At 40.7% G+C, this 19543-nt stretch overlaps 1 protein-coding gene across 2 annotated transcripts in view; it reads left to right on the plus strand.

Annotated features, from left to right (window-relative positions):
- Window positions 1–19543, plus strand: part of Prmt3 (protein arginine methyltransferase 3) — an 84957-nt gene that overhangs the window by 23703 nt on the left and 41711 nt on the right. For both annotated transcript variants that reach the window (XM_034485461.2, XM_034485444.2), the window contains exons 10-11: window positions 3948–4047; window positions 15673–15751. In XM_034485461.2, the coding sequence (XP_034341352.1) occupies window positions 3948–4047; window positions 15673–15751 (179 nt within the window). The remainder of the gene's footprint in view (window positions 1–3947; window positions 4048–15672; window positions 15752–19543) is intronic.

Consider the following 19543-nt stretch of genomic DNA (forward strand, 5'->3'; position numbering starts at 1 on the left):
CAAACTGGTAATTCAGTGCTTATGGGGTTAGTTGAGAGACCTGCTTAAAGGGCTTATTACAGGGAAATATTTCCACAGATTGAAGCTTTGGTAGCTGGACAACAGATTTTGCTAAAGAGATTGCTTTATTTAGAATGCTTTTAGGCTAAAGTAAGACTGGGTACACTTGGGTTACTAAGTTCAGTCTGTAGGTCTTCCTTGAGTAGAAAGATAGCTCATGCTGAAAAATGTGTGGAGCAAACTAAACCCATGTTCCTGGGAACGATGGGCCTTGTCTCTTCTGTGTATCCTTGTATCATGTTCTCCTCTCTATGTCTGTAACCATGCAGGTGATTGCTGATGTTAGCAGCAAAATCATAAATGGGCTGAGCAGACAGCTATTCTCAGAGCAAGGCTTGTCTCCACACAGCCTTTCTGAGATGTGTCTGTGTGGGTAGGTGGGGTTCTGCTCTTTTAAGAAGCATGAAGTATTTATAGCTGCTAAAGCTTTAGTATTTTAGAAAGTAGAAAGCAGCTATAGTAATTTCTAAGTATTCCTTTGAAAAACTAGAAACAAAGCAAATTTTCTTTTTTTTATTTTTGTATGAAATACTGCATAGATATAAACAAATACAGAAGCATAACTGAGCAATAAAATGCTCAGTAACAGAGTAGTAACTACCAATATAGTAGTAGCCATGACCAGCAAGAGAGCCTAACCATCACCTGCTCTTCAGAAGCCTCCTCATCCTTGGCCCTTCCCCGTCTGACAGGCTGCCATGATTGTTCAGCTCCACATATATCTGTGGGATATCAACCTATGAGCAGAATGAGAGTCATCAGGATAGAGCTACCAGCTGACTTCCTGAGTACCTGCTTGGCTGTCTTCCAAAGTGGTTGTGCTGGTCTGCTTTGGTTCAGTCACACATAACAGTTCTCATTTGAAGTATCTGCAGGGTTTATTAGTATGCCTTTGTAGGGCCCATGTAATCACCTTGCTCCCTTCCCCCCACCCCCACCCCAAACCATCTAAACAAACTTTCTTTGTGAGCTAGTTATTGCTTTGTGTGTCCTTTCTTTCCTCCCTATTTTTATTTTTTAAAGATAGCCATGACATTACAGTCTAAATTTCACTGTAGGTGAGCCTTCAGAGCACCTAACTTATAGATGGGAAGCCTTCTTATTCCCCTACCTACCTATGTAGGCCTACTTTTTGAAAGAAGCCAGGCAGGAAAGCATGTGGCATGTGTTTCATATGAATCTGTAGACTAAAAATCTCCTAAGAGGTAAGAGAAAAGACTACCAGAAGTTCAAGGCCCTGTCTCAAGAGATGGGGAGGGAGACAGATGGACAGATGGATGGATGGATGGATGGATGGATGGATGGGGGTGGGGGGGAAGAGAGAGAGAGAGAGATTTAGAGAGAGAGAGATTTAGAGAGAGAGAGATTTAGAGAGAGAGATTTAGAGAGAGATTGAGACTTTCTGAGAATGAGCGATCACAATCAGTCTTTCATGTATTGCTCATCATGGTCACCGAAGTATAAGTGTTTCAACAAAATGTACTTTACAATGAATGCTTTCGTGTAACAATAATGCCTTGATGATGTTAGGGCTCTCTTCTTTATGCAGGAAATGCTCCCATGTAATTAAAATGTATGCTCTCTAATTGAGAACTTGGTTTAATTAGATAGCATCTTAATCTTCAGCCTGCTTCCCAAGATGATCATTTTAATTCTGTCATCTTGAATTGCAGAAAAGGAGGGTTGAAAAATACATGTTAGTCATCAAGCATATAGGGCAAAGTTATTATTTTTTTTTCTGGTGGCTTTGTTTTCTATTTGGTTGGTTGATTTTGTTTGTTTGATATTTGTAATCCAAGTCCCTCTTGAACTTGTAGCCATCTTCCTGTCTCATCCTCTTGAATGCTGTGATAACAAACATATATCACCATGCTGGCTCTAAAAATAGTTTATGGTTGGGATAGATCCTCAGCCTCTCTGCACCATAATGACTTTGCTGTTCTGTGCCATCTGTTTTGAGATGTGTCTATGGTGTTCACAAATGTGTGATTCCCCAGCAGCATGTATCGTGAGCAGGCCAGGTGCTAGTGTTGTCTCTTACCATAATTACACTAGCCCAGGGAGGTTCTCAAGTTTGGTGAATGTGTGCAGCCGCAGAGAAGGTCTTGGTGCTATGGCTCTGGCTTCCAGCTCCCTAACTGCTGTCGCTCCTGAATTCTGGGGAATCCTGCCTCTGTTGTCATTGCTGCTCTGTTTCCACTCCTTCTCTTTGTTTTTAAAGATATGATAACTACATAAAGGCATGTATTCTCTATAAATGCAGTTTTCTTTTCAGGCTGAAGTCTTTGTTGTTAATTCAGTTATTGCCTTGTTAATCAGAGATGTTTTGGGGCACTCATCAACCAACCAATACAACAGGAAAAGGGACTTTAAACAGGCACTTTGTTCAACAAACAGCATGAATATTCTGGAAAAAATAATGTTATTTAACCAGCTTTCAGAGTCTGTTTAACTAGCTCATAGGGTCAGCAAGAGCCTTCTGAATAGAATTTTAGTGGTGCGGAAGCTAGTCCCTGATGTCAACAGATGGGAACACATGAAATTAAAGAGCTTTGCATAGCAACTATCAGTAGAGCACACAGAGTGGAAGACCAGCTTTGCTAGCTATGCTTCAGTCACATAAGGGCTAACGCCTAGAATTTACAAAGAAATGCAGAAACTAAATACCAAAACAGTAAAACTGTCAGCCAAGAAATGGGCTAGTGAAATAAACAGTTCTCAAAAGAAGAAACACAACTGGCTAATGATTACTTTTAAAAGTGTTCAACATCTCCCCAGGCATTAGAGAAATGCAAACTAAATCCACACTTCTCCACTGCTTACCCTAGTTAGGCTAGCTGCCCTCAAGAAATCTGACAACAAATATTGGAGAGGATGTGGGGAAAGATAAGACCTTACTCATTGCTGGTGATGCAGATTAGTATAGACATTAAGAAAGTCAGTTTGAGGCGGGCGGTGGTTGTGCACACCTTTAATCCCAGCACTTGGGAGGCAGAGGCCGGCGGATTTCTGAGTTCAAGGCCAAGCCTGGTCTACAGAGTGAGTTGTTCCAGGACAGCCAGAGAAACCCTGTCTCGAAAAACCAAAAAAAAAAAAAAAAAAAAAAAAAAGTCAGTTTGGAGGGAGCCTCAAAAACCTAAAGCTAGAACTACTGTAACCAGCCATTCAACCCCAGGCACTTACCTACTGTAGAGATGTTTACACACCCATGTTCATTACTGCTTTGGACATCTGTTTGCAACAAAATGGAACCAACACAGATGCCCACCAGCAGATGAATGGAGAATGAAATGTGGTATATGTGCAAAGTAGAATGTGACTCAGCTGTAAAGAAAAAGGAAATTTACAGGAAAATGGATGGAAAGTGTAATATTAAACGAGGTGATACAAGCTCAGAAAAAAAAATCCTCCTGTTTTCTCATTGCAGACTCTAGCCTATAATGTGTATGTATATCTATAAACAGGTAGATATGTGGGTATAGTACTGTGTAGAAAGGAGACCAAGAGAGCCTTATGTTAAGTGGTGAAGAAAGAATGCAGGCAAGAGGACATGAGCTGTGGGAAAGGACAGTAAGCTAATATCCCCCTGCCCCAGTATCAACTCCATCATAGTTGTTTTTTCTTTCTTTCTGTGGTATAAATACATAAAATTTAACTGATAGTGAATGTATGAAACACCGAGTGAAGCTCCCTGGATTTTGAATGGCCATTCTGCCTGTGCAGAAGTTCCCAGAGATGTATAAAGTTTGCAAGTGAGCAGTGTTGGAGTGGCTACACTAATCTAGCTGTGCAGTGTCTTATTTGTGAGTTAAGTAAAATACGGTGATACTTCTTTATACAAATTTTAAAACACTTAACAGGCTAATATAATTCATTATAACTTTCAGACTAAATAAACTTGAAGATACCATTGTACTAATTAAAGGAAAGATCGAAGAAGTGAGTCTTCCTGTGGAAAAGGTGGATGTTATTATATCAGAGTGGATGGTAAGTAAAGTAAGAAAATTGTTTTAAAGAAACATGGTAGCGGTTTTTACTCACTATGTTTGACCTTTGGTGGTGGCTGGTTTCAAATTGTGCTGACTTTGTAGCCTCTGCCGGTGTAGCAGACCTGCTCTTGTGTTACGTAGCTTTGCAGGGTAACTCTGAGGACTAACCAGAATGCTCTGGGCTGGGCTATCCAAGTATCTCCATCCTGCTCCCTGTTCTCTCCTGTGTTATACAGCTGTATAGATTATGTTAAAGCCTTGAGTCAAGGCAGGATATTTATGTATATGATTAAATGAAGGTAATTACCAATTTATAGGGATTGTTGATATAAATAGATAAAATCTGAAAAGTGACAGATTTCCTGTGTGGAAAATTGAAGGTATTTTAAAAGGTCTGTTTGATATTACATGATACTATATTATTGTGTGATAAATTTATCAAAATAATTTTAAACAGTTTAATTAATTGATTAATTAATTAATTAATTAATTTATGGTTTTTCGAGACAGGGTTTTTCTGTGTAGCCCTGGCTGTCCTGGAACTTACTTTGTAGACCAGGCTGGCCTCAAACTCAGAAATCCGCCTGCCTCTGCCTCCCAAGCGCTAGGATTAAAGGCGTGGGCCACCACCACCCAGCTCAAACAGTTTAAGTTATAAATTTTCTATAATTCTTTTATGAGCATAATGACAATCCAGCAAAATAGTAACTTTGGAAGCTTTTGAAGTGTTGGGATTTAATAGTCAGTGTCCAGTTTAGAGGGAGTGTCATCTGGGCATAAACATATGCTTGTAGCCTGGTGTGGCATTCCAGGAGTCAGGCCCTGCAGCCCTCTGGTCTCACTCAAGTTGTTGGATATTGAGCATTGTTATCAGCTGGCCTGCTAGTGACACCCCTGCAGCTGGCATTGTGAGGATGGGTGCTCTTCTCTGATCTCCTCTACTTTAAGAGATAGAAACTCATATGCGTTATCATTGTGAAATTTTTAAGTAATAATAAAAAAATTATGATTGTTAAACACACTCATTTATTTACACATATTTTGTTTCCTGAAGTAAGTAATCTCATGTGGCTTAGCTGGTGGCCCAGTGAGGACAGATAAGACCTATTACCTGCTGCTGTTTTTCTTTACATTTCTTTCTTTGTGGCTTCATTTGTGGAAGTGTTTTACTTTGGCTGTTTGCTGAGTGCCTCTACTTTGCTGTCGGCTCCTTAACGACACGTGCCGTCTGTTCTTGCGCACCCTTTTCCCCATTTTATTTTATTCTGTTTTTATAAATTTTTATTGTAATTATATAATTACATCATTTTCCTCTTCTTTTACCTCTCCAACCTGTCCCAATTGTGTGTGCCTCTGTGTGTATGTGTATGGTTGTGTGTGTGAGTCTGTGCTAGATACATACATGTGCTCAGTCCACATAATGTTCCTCATGTGTATGTTTTCAGGGCTGAAACATGGTTTGCTTTTTGTATTGTAGTCATAGCCATCACGGCTTCTGTTGTTATTAAACCTCTTTTCTCCAGAGGATGAACCACAACTCACACAGTACTGGCAGATGCCATCACATGTCTCAGTGTAAATAAATGATGATGTCCTGACAGAAATTCACTGGCCCAGAACCAGCCGTATTTTTGATTTTCCTGTATAAGTGCGAAGGCAGATAGCGCTTGGCAGGTTGAGGGCATCGCTGGGAGTCAGCCTGCCTGAGTGCTTAGCCTCTTTCATTACCTCTGGGGCATGTGATGGAGCTTCTCAGTGCCTTGGTTTCCTGTTCTGTAAAATGAAGAAACAGCAGTACTCACTTCATGGGCTTCAGCGAGGATCAGATGACCGACTGCTTACGGATGTCTCAAGATGGCTCTGGAAACAGCTGTTCGGTTTCGGACAGTAACACATTGAGTGAATGAGTCCCTAGACTGGGCTGTGAAGCATGGGATGGCTGAGTAACTGCCCAGATGGCTCTACTGGACAGCAGGCCCTGCAGAGACTGTGCCAGAATTCATCCTGTTCTTCCTTTCAGACGTGACATTCGAGTCATCCCGGGTTTGTCTGTTATTACCAACCCTTTTCAGTTCTGGAGAGCAGCTGTGACCTTGATGCCCTAGATGATGAGGACACCATTCTCACACATCGTACCTGCACAGTGCTTTCCTCTTCGTGGCTAACATGTCATCTTGTCGATGTTATGGTGGGATTTTAGTGTTTGTTTCTCAGTTACTATTCACTGTTCTAGCAAATCTGTATTTCAGAATGTTGGTGCTAACTGTCCTTTGACAGTGGCCTCTCCATGCTTCACTTTTCAGTTATCTCTTAACATGAACACACTCAAAAGTTCTCTTTCATGTGCCCTCGAGTCCTATATCCCTGATCGATGGCTGTGAACACCTGCTTCTTTCCTTAGCTGCTGGGCAGTTTGGTGGGTCATATTGTTTTCCACAGAACCTTTTCAGTGGCTTGGAAAGAACTAGTTCCCATCCAGATTCTTTCTCCTGCAGATACTGTTTTTATGTAAGTAGCTCATAGATTATGTATTTGAATCTGTCCAGTCTCCCTGGAGGCCATGTTTTTTTTGGCTGCAGTTGTCTGATCATCTTAGGCCATGTCTTCAATGCACCTGCCCTGTCATAGCCTCTGCTTCAGGACTCGACATGATGAGTGTGTTGTTGTTGTTTTGTTTCAGTCTCTAGTCCTTGCTCTGGACTACATTTTCCTCCAAGTCCTTCCTAATTGCTGCTGCCTTTGTCTTATATGGTGATTGCTAAATCTTCGATTGATTCACTTCCCTGGTTTTCAAGCCTGTTCAGCGTCTCATCTTGTTGCTTTACCTTCTGTCTTTGAATTCTATTCCTGTTTCATGATGACTGGTGTTCATGTGTTCCATACGTTGTGCTCCTTACCAGGCTGGAATCTGTATCTTTTTGCAACTACTTATCCTCTCACATTTATTGTATAGAATGACGGGAGGGAACTGCTGTTGAATGTTGTGTAGCTGCTGTGTCCTGCTTTGTTTTGTTGTTTTTGTTTATCTACTTCTGTATAGGTGTGGGCTCTACCAACTGCTCTGACTGATGAGGGGGTGACTTCCTGACCGAATTTTCCTTCCTGAATCATCTCTCCAAGAAACAGTGTGAGGGTAGTGTATTTCTAAGTCAGAGGCACTCAAGGCTCATCTCTTTCCTTTCCTATAGGTCTTTTAAGTTTTGATGTCATCCAAGAATTTGAAAGATTTACCTAAGATTAACATTCACAGAATGTCGGGTTACTTAGAGGTAGATAACAAATGGCTGTTAAGGGCCTGATACTGCCGAAGTTAATTTGGCTCTGGACTTGGAACATTCTCACTTTCCACATCCTTGGAGTTCAGTCAGTCTGCCTTTGTAGGTACAGTTTCTTGGGAACTTTCACACACACAGTGGAACAAAGCCCCTTGACAACTTGAAACACAGAAAGTACACAAGGAATTTACCTTATTGACTTTGGCAGGATTATAGATTACTGGCTTTGGCTCAGTTCTTTGAGCCACATCAAGCATTAAATTGGGGCTTTGCATTTCCCTGAGGCTGATTTGTGCTTGAAAGTCCTTCAAAGTGGGTGGAGTGGGGAGGAAGTGTTTGACCACATGGTACTAAGCTCTTTGGGTGGGCTACTAAATTCACTGTGTGTCTGGCCTTGTTATATGGGCCGTTTCTTGGAGTCCTCACTGAGCTGCACCCCAGGCTTCTTTACCAGGTTTAGCAAATGCCTTTAGGGCAGATGCTTATTGATGCATCTAACAAGATGGCCTTTTCTTCTTGTATATTTGTTGTATTTGGAAAATTGAGGTCTCTTTCTTTTAACTCTCTTATCGTATTGCTAGTTAACATTTTCTATAGCCTTAAAATTGTGTGTGTGTGTATGTATGTATTATGGAATCTAGTATGTTTATGGCACTCAAGGTTAAGTAATTTATAGATAGAGACAAAATTTTCTAAAAATTCAGTTTTCCAAGCTGGCAGTCCAAGGTCAAGGATTTGATAGGTTCTGTGTCTGGCCAGGGTCTGGTGTCTGCTGCTAAGAATAGTACCTTGTTGCTGTGTGTGCTCTAGAGGGGCAGACACTGTCTTCACTTAGACAAGAGTAGAAGCGGGGCAAGCCCACCAACTCGTGTGATAGGCTTCCTCCTCATGGATCAGTTACTTTATAACAATCTCCAGTTCTATGTTTTTGAGAAAAGGTCTTCCAGACTGACCTCACACCCTGGTAATGTGTAGCCCTGGCTGGCCCTGAACTCATGAACTCACTATACACATGCTGAGTGTATACACACCCTGAGTGCTGGAATTGTAGGCATGCTCCATCATGACTAGCTTTCCTTCCATCTCCTGTATAGTCAATTAATTTTTAGTTAGCATACAAAATAAAGGGCTTTCTTATTCTGTTTTCACTTATGTATGTCATTGTATGTTGCTCATAATCCCCTGTGGCCTGCCTTCCTTCTGGTCCCTTTCTTCATCTACATGGCTCCCTTTTGCCTTCCTGTCATTCATGTAATATGTAAATGTATGTGTGTAAATCAGGTTGACTTCATGTGAGAGAAAACATGTACTTGTCCTTCTTCCTGTTACCCTTATTTTTCCTTCTGTAGGCTTCTCCCTGTATAGTCCCATCAATTTTCTTGTCCTATGTATGAATTTTTTAAATATGAAGTTTGTATATGAGAGAAAAATATATTTGCCTTTCTTATTTTACTTCATACCAGTACATTGTTGGTTTATCTTTAATATATGAATTTGGGAGACACACTGGGATCCTTGCATACTGTGCTAGGTTTCTCTAATATGTGTCTCTCTAATATGATTGTTTTTATTAAAGGTGCCAGCTTATACTTTGGTTGTTCTCATAAGTGTGGCCTACTTAGTTATAATTAATCATTCCCCTGAATTTGATGTGGGGACTCTTGCTTTAGATTTACATTAGATTCTTAAGCCTGAGAGCTGAGTCGGGGGTAAAGGTGCATGTGTTCTAAGATCTTGAGATGCTGCTACTTTTTTTTATAGTTTTCTAAAGTACTGCCACAGTGTAAGGGGAAGGGTATTGCACTGATCAGGTCAGAGTGCCATCTAGTGGGAGGAAGGTTTTTAAACTTTACAGTTTTCCAGCCGGAGAAGAGCCAAGTAGAGGAGGGGCACCTTGCTCTCCAGAAACCATGGCACTAGAGAGTAAGCACTATGTAGTCAACGGTTGGCAGGAGGGCCTTGGTATTGGAAGACACTGGCCAGCACATACTAGGTTCCTAGCAGGAGTAGCCATGTTCATTTTCCCTTACACAGAAGGTAGTAACCACATAAAGGAATAGGAAACAGTAGCTCTTCTGACAAATATCTGTTTTACATGTATTCAATTTCACCATCTTTTGAGTACATGCTAATATCAAAATATTAAAAACTTATTCTTCATCTTTCCCCTGTTACTCAGGACCCATCCCATCTTCCACCAGAATCTGTGATACACCGGTGAAGTGTGTGCATTTTGATATGGCATGCTCATTCTTTTAACATCCTCTCTGAGGCAGAATAGAGTGCAGGACACTATATGTATTCCAGACCTGTACTTGTGTTCAGTGCAGCACAGGTGTACTCTGCACACTTTTCTATTCCTGTTTTTTGTATACATCTTCTTTAAACCCACACACTGACTACCGACTGCTGTAGCTACAGCCTTTAAATGTATTTCTTTCAAACTGTTCCTTTGTGGTTTCTGCTGTAATTGGTCATGGCTTCCGTTGTGATCATGGCTTCTGCTATGACTGTGACTTCTGCAGAAGTGTTTAATTTCAAGTGTCAGGAAAGGCTATGAAGCCTATGGGAACATGCTGTTGACCTCATTTCCTTTGTGATAAAGGAACAGACTCTACTGCCTTTCCTTCAGCCTTGTTCATACCTGTTTCATGATCATGTATCTGCCGTGTGGACTGTCCTTCTCTGGTTTAATAGTACATGTGTTCCCTTGTCCCTAAATGGAGTGTGATGTGTTACTTTAATAACATTGATTGTGGTTAACATTCAGTCTTATGCTTATGTTCAAGTCAACTATGGAGGATTCTTATTCCATTTTGTGTCTGTAGGTTTTGTTTCCAGTGTTGTGCAGTTACCAGATGTTCATTTATCAGGGTGGTTCTGTGCTCTGATAAAGGTTGGCTTCTTCCCATGATAAAGTGTTCTTTGTTCATGATCATAGTTTTGGTTCTTTAGTCTTACTGGACTTTTTCAGTGTTTATATTAGAATGCCATATATGTATTTCTACCATTGCCCATTTATTTTTGTTCTTGTGACACTGACAGTTGAACCCAGGGTCTTATTCACACTAGGCAAGTCCTTGACCTCTGAACCACATCTCCAGTCCTTCCCTTTAGATTGTGTTTCTATATTTAAGTGGGTTTCTTATGTAACAAACACAGATGGTTCCTAACATAAGATGTACCCATTATGACTTGTCAACTTTATGTTTAAAATCCTTCTGGTGTTTCCCCAGCAGTGGCATAGCTGGATCATATTGTGGATATAGTTTAGGTTTTTTAAAAAATATTTTATTTTATGCTAATGGGTATTTTTCCACATGTATGTTTAACATGTACATGTCTGGTGTCCATGGAGGACAGAAAAAAATGTCAGATCCCATGGAACTAAAGTTACAGGAGGTTATGAGCCTCCATGTGGGTTCTGGGAATTTAACTCAGGTTCTCTGCACAAGCAACCAGTGATGTTAACCATTGAGCCATCTCTTCAGTCTTTATACGTTGGTTATTTTGAGGCCCTTCTCATTTCCACAGTGACTACACTAGATCCCACTCTCACCACTTGGGTAAGTATACTCTGTGTCTCTTTCTGTGCCTTTTTATGAGGTCTGAGTTTTGAGGTCAGATTTCTTTCTCCCTTACACTTGGTCTTGAATCCACTCTTAGGCTTTCTGCCAGACAGTTTGATGATACCGGTGGTAGCATTAAATGTGCTCTGAATTCAGCAGATGTGTTCGATCCCATGGGTTAGATCATGTAGGCTTGTTACTTGTTGAAAACAATCTTTTATTTTTTCTCTAAGTTACTTCACATGACTGTCAACAGTCTTTCTTCAGAGTAACTGTTTATTTTTAGCTCTCTCTCACAACTTGGTTTTGTTTAGGGATGTTTTAGTTATTTGGTTATTTGAAATTAGGAAAGAGGCTTGTACTGAAAGTATCTGCCTTTATTTAATCACTTATGAACCTGTAGTAGGAAGACATCATGAACATGTTAGGAGTCAGCTTCCTGTTCTCATGAATGTGAGTCTGCAACCATGGTTTAATCTTGTGTGTTCTTTTGTGGTTCTTAAGTTTTGAAGGGCAAATGCAGTATTTAATTTTATAAAGTAAATGTCAGTTTTGAAGGAAGACTGCCCCATGAGCATCATAGGAGGCAGTATCAGCTGTAATCCTTCCAGATGGTGCCCGACAGGTGAGGCAGCAGCCTGTGAAATTGTACTCTGAATTGCACTGCAGATGAGTGGGGCGTTAGGAGCCAAGCTTTCTGCTATCAATAATAAACGATTTGGTTCAGAACCAAGGACAGTTCCCAGGAAGTTAAAGGCTGTTTAGTCGCCTGGGAAGCCTTTAGTGGAATGAAGTTCAGCAAACTGGAAAGTTAAGAGGAAGGACGGTTGCTGTTAACAGTTCATACACCATCTTTACCCACTCACTTTTAATGAGCTGTGTTCATTTTCTTGGTGCCATCTATGTATTAGTTCTACATATAATCTGCATGTCACATAATCCTCCACACCAGTGTTTCAGAGCTTACCAAGATATCACTCTGAAGTATTCTGATTCATATACTTTAAAGCCTGATCCATTTAACATGTTCTCTGGGAAGTTTTTTATTTTAGAATACCTGCATCCTGTAGTACCCATGTCATCTCAGTATAAATATGTAATCATTCAGTCAGGAAAATCAAATAGAAATTCAGAGCTTGGCTTTTGTCATCAGACAGGTTCACATTCTGCTTCAGTTCATTCACCGTCAGTGTGACCGGTGTGTGTGTGTGTGTGTGTGTGTGTGTGTGTGTGTGTCTTGAGCTATTACCATTTCTAAGCTTTGGTTTCTTCTTTAGGTGATTGCAGTGGCAAGTATATTCTGTGAGATAGTTAAGTGAGCATTATAAAGCACAGGCAGCACTATTACTAGCAGTTTGGGTTTTAAAAAAGAAACTGTCACTTTAGATAACTTTATTTTATTTTGTACCAGACCATTTTAAAAGCAAACTTCCTTTATTTTATCAGTGTGGATACACATGAGTACATGCTGTTGCTCATTCAGAACTTGTTTCTTCAGACAGTATGGACCATGTGCTTATACTTCTTGGAGCTAACATTGCAGGGCCATTTATGATTGGCTGAGAAGAAATAGTCAAGGAAATATATGCAGATGAAGGACAAAGAAGAGAGTATACATAGTGGCATCAGAAAAATCTATTTTAATGGATTAACAATTTCGAAATTACATGAGTACCAGGAAAACCAGTAACCAGTGAAATTGTCAAGCTTTGAATCTTCAGTAATATGACAAAGCTTCCAGCTGTGACATGTATATCTGTTTAAGAGAATGTTTTCTCATTGGCTGGCTGGCTCTCCAATTTGTGTGTGTGGGTGTGTGGGGGGGTGTGGGTGGTGGTGGTGGTGGTAATGTCTCCTTATGTAGTCCTGACTGTCCTGGAGCTCACTATATGTCCACCTTGGTGACCTCGAACTCAGAGATTCTTGTGAGTGCTGGGATTAAAGGTACACGCCATCACACCCAGCCAACTCCCTTGTTCTTTAATTTAGGCTGTATCAATGACATTGACATAATAGAAGCTCATATGGGAGCAGACTCTTGCATTAGAATGGAAACCTGATTAGAAAGAGTCTTGGAGACAGGAACAGGAGGTGGAGATGGGAAGAAGTGACTTGTGGTTGTCTGCTTCTGTCCCAATAGCACTGATGAATGCCCTTACCAATGCCTCTGTGATAGATATGTTGGGCTCCATGGATGCCAGGTACTATCTATGCCTAGGCCTGCATATGAACCACTGGCTTCTTTGCATTTGGAAGTCTCTGACCATTAACAACTGAGTGGAAACACAGGAGCAGAGATCCTGCATCTATGGAGCGTACTTGTGCATGAGTAGTTGCATCCTTTGCTTACTCTAGAGGAGATCCTCAGAGTTGGAAGTGGAACTGATTCTGATAGTTTGAGCAAATTATTTTTATTGTGCTTAAAATTGTATTTCTTAGTTATAAATTATAAAGACATTTTGAAAGATATATTTCTGTTTAGCTTGATTGAATAATTCAAGAACAATGTATTCTGAGGGCATTAGCTCGTTTGTCAACTTGACAGTAGTTAGGGTCCTTTAGAAGAAAGCACCTAAATTGAGAAAATGACCTCACAAGGTTGGCCTGTGGGCAAACCTATGAGGCATTTTCTTTTCTTTATTTTTTTAAGATTTATTTTTATTTTATGCACATTGGTATTTTGACTGCATGTATGTCTGTGTGAGGGTGTCAGATCCCTTGGAACTGGAGTTACAGACAGGTATGAGCTGCCATGTGGGTGCTGGAAATTGAATCCAGGTCCTCTGGAAGAGCCAGCTTTTCAGCCTTAGAGAGGCTTTTTTTTTTTAATTGATGATTGATTTGGGAGAGCCTAGGTCATTGTGAACAGTTGTACCCATAGGCAGGTGGTCTGGAGTTGTGTAAGATAGCAGGCTTTGTGTATGGGTGCTCTGTCTGCATGTATGTCTATGCACCACATGTGTTACTGGTGCCAGAAGAGGGCATTGGATTCCCTGAAACTGGAGTTACCAGTGGTGATGAGGCATCCTGTCAGGGCCGAGAATTGAGTTCAGTCTGCTGGAATAGCAACCAGTGTTCTTAGCCATTGAGCCATCTCTACAGGACTTCAATTCTTTTTCTTCCTTCCTTTCTTTTCTTTTCTTTTGAATTTTGGTATTTCAAGACATACCAAATTGTTGTCTGTGTAGCCCTGGCTGTCCTAAAACTCTGTAGACCAGGTTGACCTTGAATTTAGAGATCCACCTTCTGCTTTCCAAGTGCTGGGATTAAAGGTGTGCACCACCCATGCTGAACTTTAGGCAATTTTTCTATATCTTGGGTGAACAGATGTCTCACTTTTAAGAATTCCTTGACATAAATAATAATTCAATTTCGCCAATGCAAAAATGTCCATTTATAATCATTCTTGTGCATAGATCTTTATGAATGTGTAAGTATTCATTGGTAGAATTTCATACATCCCATGAACATATATATGTATGTTCCCTGAACATACAGAGCATATTAACAGGTGCTAGTGTTTAGGATTTAGCATATGACTGATATGCTTGTTCAGAAGTTTCCATCTGAGCCTTTGTTTCTGTGGTGTAAGCACACCTGCAACTCAGCATGGCTGCCTGGACATTTTCTTATCCGTGAGTTAGTTTGTGTGGAGGAAGTTGACTCAAGGCAGTCATCAAACCTGTTTCTTGGTTACCCACCTGTGGGGATGGTTTTGGGTCTGCTGTCTTCTTTGTTCTGTTTGTTTATGTGGGTAAAGAATAGAGTGTTTATCCCACCAGAAAATAATGTGTGCATAGAACAAGGGAGCAGATGAGAAACAGCTTCTGTTGGAGGGCTGATGTGAGGTGTGGCTGTCCTTCCCCCTGATGCTGAGGGATGTGGTCCTGGAGGAGGAAGAGTAGCTGCAGCATGTGGCTGTCTGACAGTACATAGTATGTGATATACCAATAGAATATGGCATGTTAGGACCCCAAGAGTGTCTCCTTTCCCTGTGTACTCCATTACCCTTTCCCTGGGAAAAGCTCACTGGTGTTTCTTGAAATCTGGTTGCACTGGGATCCTGTTCCTTGAGCTGAATTTCATACAACACTGTTTCTTGAAGATGCTGGTGGGTGGCAAGTAGAAGACAAACTGCAGTGGGGATGTATAACACTTACTCAGAATAGGGGCAGCCACCCTGTTGTGTTAAGAACTCGTAGTGTACCCTGTGAACCTCTCTGATGAATGAATGCTCATCTTGCTCCTTGATTTAAACTCACCCACTGAATTCCAGTAGTGTTGTCTGTATAAACACCAATGAAAGCTCTCCAGACAGTGCATGCTTTGGGAAGGCACTTTGAGGTGGGCTGTCATGTGTATACCAGGATATGGGGCAACATCTTGTGGTTCTGCCCAGTGGATGTCAGTAGTGTTTCCAATCTCACCTCCACTGTGAGACTGAGAGAGACAAAGTCTATGAGGACCACTACTCCCAGTTAACTATGTCACATTCCTGGGAGCTGCAGGGCTGATGAGTCTCTCTTTCATTAGGGAAAGAAGAGTGTTCTAAAAAGTGGGGTATAGGTGCAAATTCTGTACTTGCTACCATAAGAATCAGTTGGGTCCTCTTCACACCCAAACCTGGCTTTCCAGTGCTTACCCTATATAGAACTTCATATATACAGTGACAGAGTTACACAGTGGAAGAAGATACTTGTTGAAAGAGCTGTCAGCTGCTCCAGTTGGTCTCTAGTGGCAGTGCCCATTCCTGACACTCATCTTTTCCTTTCTGTGCAGGGCTATTTTCTTCTTTTTGAGTCGATGTTGGATTCTGTCCTTTATGCAAAGAGTAAATACTTGGCAAAAGGGGGATCGGGTAAGTATGACATTTCAGTTTTAATCTGATCTCAAGATGGTACAACCAAACGAGCCTTTGAACATTGAGCACACTGTGTATGGCTGAGTGTGAGTAGAGATAAAAGATGTTTTCATTGGAAGGAGCCTTGGTCACTTAAAATACAGGGAGTCCAAGGTCATAATTTCTTAGGACATCTTCTATTAAAAGGTTTTTTGTTTGTTTGTTAAATAAAAACATAAAGACTATGATGGGAGGTTTTTAATATTCAAATTAAAATGTATCAGAAGCATCTTTTCAGTTTCTAACCTTTTGTCATTTACTCTGTTTTCCTTGCTTAATTTTAGCCATAGGCCAATAGCACGTTTCATACTGGGTTGGAGTCTATTTGCTTTAATGGCAAATTTTCCTTACCTCACTAACTTATAAGCATCTCTGTTCTGTGATTTAGTTTAGTGTTTAGAAAAGTTTTAAGTACCTCCCACCTGTATGTTGACTACAAGATCCCTATCAACTTGGAGCCTTTTTTTCCATGTCTGTGTGTTTTTCCATATCTTGTTCCGGTTTCATCCTGGTGGAGGGGTGCACTTTTGGGCCTTGAGCTTAGAAGACTGTGAGACTGAGAGAGACAAAGTCTATGAGGACCAATACTCCCAGTTAACTATGTCACATTTTTGGGAGCTGCAGGGCTGATGAGTCTCTCTTCCATTAGGGAAGGAAGAGTATAAATAGTGCTTAAGAACAGAGCTAGTGTTTATTTTGAGGAAATTCATGGTTTCTTGAACACAGAGTGGAAAAACTGCTTGTGTATTGAGTCCTAGTGCCTCTCTTCCATATGCTTTTCCTGTTCTTCCTTGCTTTCCCTGCCCTTCTCTGCTCCCAGAGATGACTGCAGGGACCTGTCAGACTGGACAGAGCACTGGGCCTTGCTCCAGCCTCCTTCCCTTAGTATCCTGCAGCCATATAGGCAGTTACTGTGTGGCTAAAAGCCCTTGGGGCAAACCAGGAGAGTTTTGGCAAGCCCTCCAGACAGTGGAGCACTCTAGTAGCACTCCATGTCCCCTCTTTCTCAAGGTGCATTGTTCTATAGTCCCTGCATCCACTTTAAACCAGTTCTTGACTTCTGCTGTGAACCTGGCTAGAATTTGAGAGGATTTACCTGAAACAGTTGCGTGTCTGTGATTATTTTGGTCTTTTCATGACTGAAGGAAGTAATATCACTTGATGATTCTCTAGCAGCCATTACTATCACCCTTGCTTATGTTGTACATAATCCTCACCACAGCCCTTTGAGATTTGGGGAACAGTCTCAAAAAGTGTCTAGGAAGATGATGCCATTAAACAACCAAGCAAGCATTTCTTTTTCTTTTCTAGTTTTTAAGCTCATATCTATCTGACCTAATCAATATTCATATTCTTTTCACTAAACCTTGTTTCCCTTATTAAAATGCATTTAAAACATCTGACTCTTGCTGTGGGGTTCTAAGGATGCCCCCCTCCACACCTCCCTAGTGGTGTCCATTGATCTCACTGAAGAACTGACAGCAGCTAATGCATTTAAATCGAGTGCTCAGTGAGATTCATTAGGCCCCCACAGCCACGGGACCATGGCAGCTGGAGGGATAAAAGGGAGGTTAATGATTCTAGCCCAGTCCATATTTTTATATAACTGATTAACATTAGGATCATCTGAGGGTGTGGCATTTAGCTATCTGAGCAGTGCTGTGGAATGCTATTTGTTAATATAATTAGGAGAAAAAGAAATAAAGTATGAGCAGTGTGAAATGAACCATTATTGCCACCAGATGCTCATGTGTATTGTAAAGTTTTACTCTATGTTTGTCAGAAGGAATCCTTACCAAGCAATTGGTAATGTAAAAATTTTAGAAAGAATGATTGCATTATGGAAGAGGGTATTGTAGGCCCACATGAACATAATGGTTCCACAGTGTAAATCTGAGTTCATCTTTCTCCTCCTCTCTCCCATGAAGAAGATCTAAATCAATGTAAAGAAAAACTAAGTTCTTGGATAAAGAGAATTAATGCCAAAAGTTGTCAGCTCACCTAAACTACTGTGAAATATGGTGAAATTCCAAACCATTAATTATTAAAGGTGGATGAGAATTTGTTTATTTTCCCTTTTTTATATTAAAATTTTTACAATAGAATTCTAAGTACTAATGTCTGCACCAACAAGTTTGTCTTCAATTTTAGCCAATTATGAAATGGCAAGAAATTATCAAAATAGCAAGGCCCTGGGGTGGCAGAGACAGGAGGAAGAAAGAGCCCTGCCATGTAGTAAGTGCATCCTGAAGTCCGGGTAATAAAACCAGATGTTACTGGTTCCTGTGTGGGAGACTAGTTGAAGAAAATAGAAAATCTGGTATAGCCACAGATGTAAGTAGAACATTTTACAATATAGGAAACTATTTTTAATAGCAAATTTAAAAATAATTATTTAAAAACAAAGCCAAATATGGCAGCTTATACTTGCACTTGGCAACCCCAGCACTTGGCAGTTGGAAACAGGAAGATCAGGAGTTCAAGGCCAGTCTCAGCTACCCACTGAGTTTGAGCCCTGGCAATATAAGACCTTTCATTAAAGGGAGAAAGAAAGGGATAAAATGAAGTAAGGTTTAGCTAGACTCAGTGGTACATTCTTGTAGTCCCAGCACTTAGAAGGCTGAGGCAAAAACAATACTTAGGCCTTGAAGTTCAAGGCCAGCCTAGGCAACATACTAAAACTTTTGAACAACCTTCCCCAAAGAGCTTACTCTGGACAAGAAACTAAACATTGTAACTTAACCAGTGAATCAGATAGATTACAAACACTTAGACTTGAGGGAAGAGGAGTTCTCTAAGAACTTAAATTTGGAAGCCCTGAAGGAATGATTTACACAGTTGAGAGCATGTAACAGACTATACTCAAGCGAAGTCGATAAAGCAGGAAATCCACCCAGATCCTACTACCAGCTTCATTTCTAACTTATCAGTGGATAAGTTTTCTTATCAGCTCCCAGAAAAGGATGAGGACATGGAAAAGTGCTGCCTCTGTCATGTTTCCCACATGCTTAAGTGGAAGACACAGGGTCTTCCTACTTCCTTCTGGGAGTGTCAGTGCTTTCACTGAGGTTTAAGACTCACTTCAAGATGATAGCACCTTTATTGCACTCAGAGAAAAAGGTGAGGTGAGAGGGAGAGGACGGAGAGAATGAGAACACAAAGGTTAGATCTGGATGTGTCTTCTTCAAGTTCTCTCCACCTTACTTCTTGAGGCACCGCCTCTCACTGATATAAACAATCAGTCATCTGCAAAGAGTTTTAATATTATGCTTCTGTACCTTTTTCTTACCTGTAACCCTTTGATAAAAACAAGAAATGGACCATCCTTTCTAATACAAATGACTAACTGAGTAATTAGAACTTGACTAAGAGTGAGCTGTTAACCAGCTTTCGAAGATCACAGGTAAAATAGCTGTTAATTACAACAGGGCACAGTGAGTCAGTTCAGGTAAGGAAGCCCAGCCACTCACTGTGGGAAATCAAAACTGACATTGCGGGAGCAGAAGAGATTGAAATTGTCTTCTGTTAATAGCATGTAGAAGTAATTCTGATGGAATTTGCTCAAAATCAGCAGTAGACTCTAAAATCATTTCGAGCAGAAGAGAACTGAGAAGCTGTTGCTGGCAGCATCTTCCTCATTACCAGAAAGGAATTGTTTTTTGACTTGTCATTACACAGTCCAGGACTGTGAAAGCAGGCCCCTTTCTACTAAGAATCCCACTGCATTTTGGGCTTTTCCAGGCTTTTATC

This window comes from Arvicanthis niloticus, chromosome 1, assembly GCF_011762505.2.
Source record: "Arvicanthis niloticus isolate mArvNil1 chromosome 1, mArvNil1.pat.X, whole genome shotgun sequence".
In the NCBI taxonomy this organism is placed as follows: Eukaryota; Metazoa; Chordata; class Mammalia; order Rodentia; family Muridae; genus Arvicanthis; species Arvicanthis niloticus.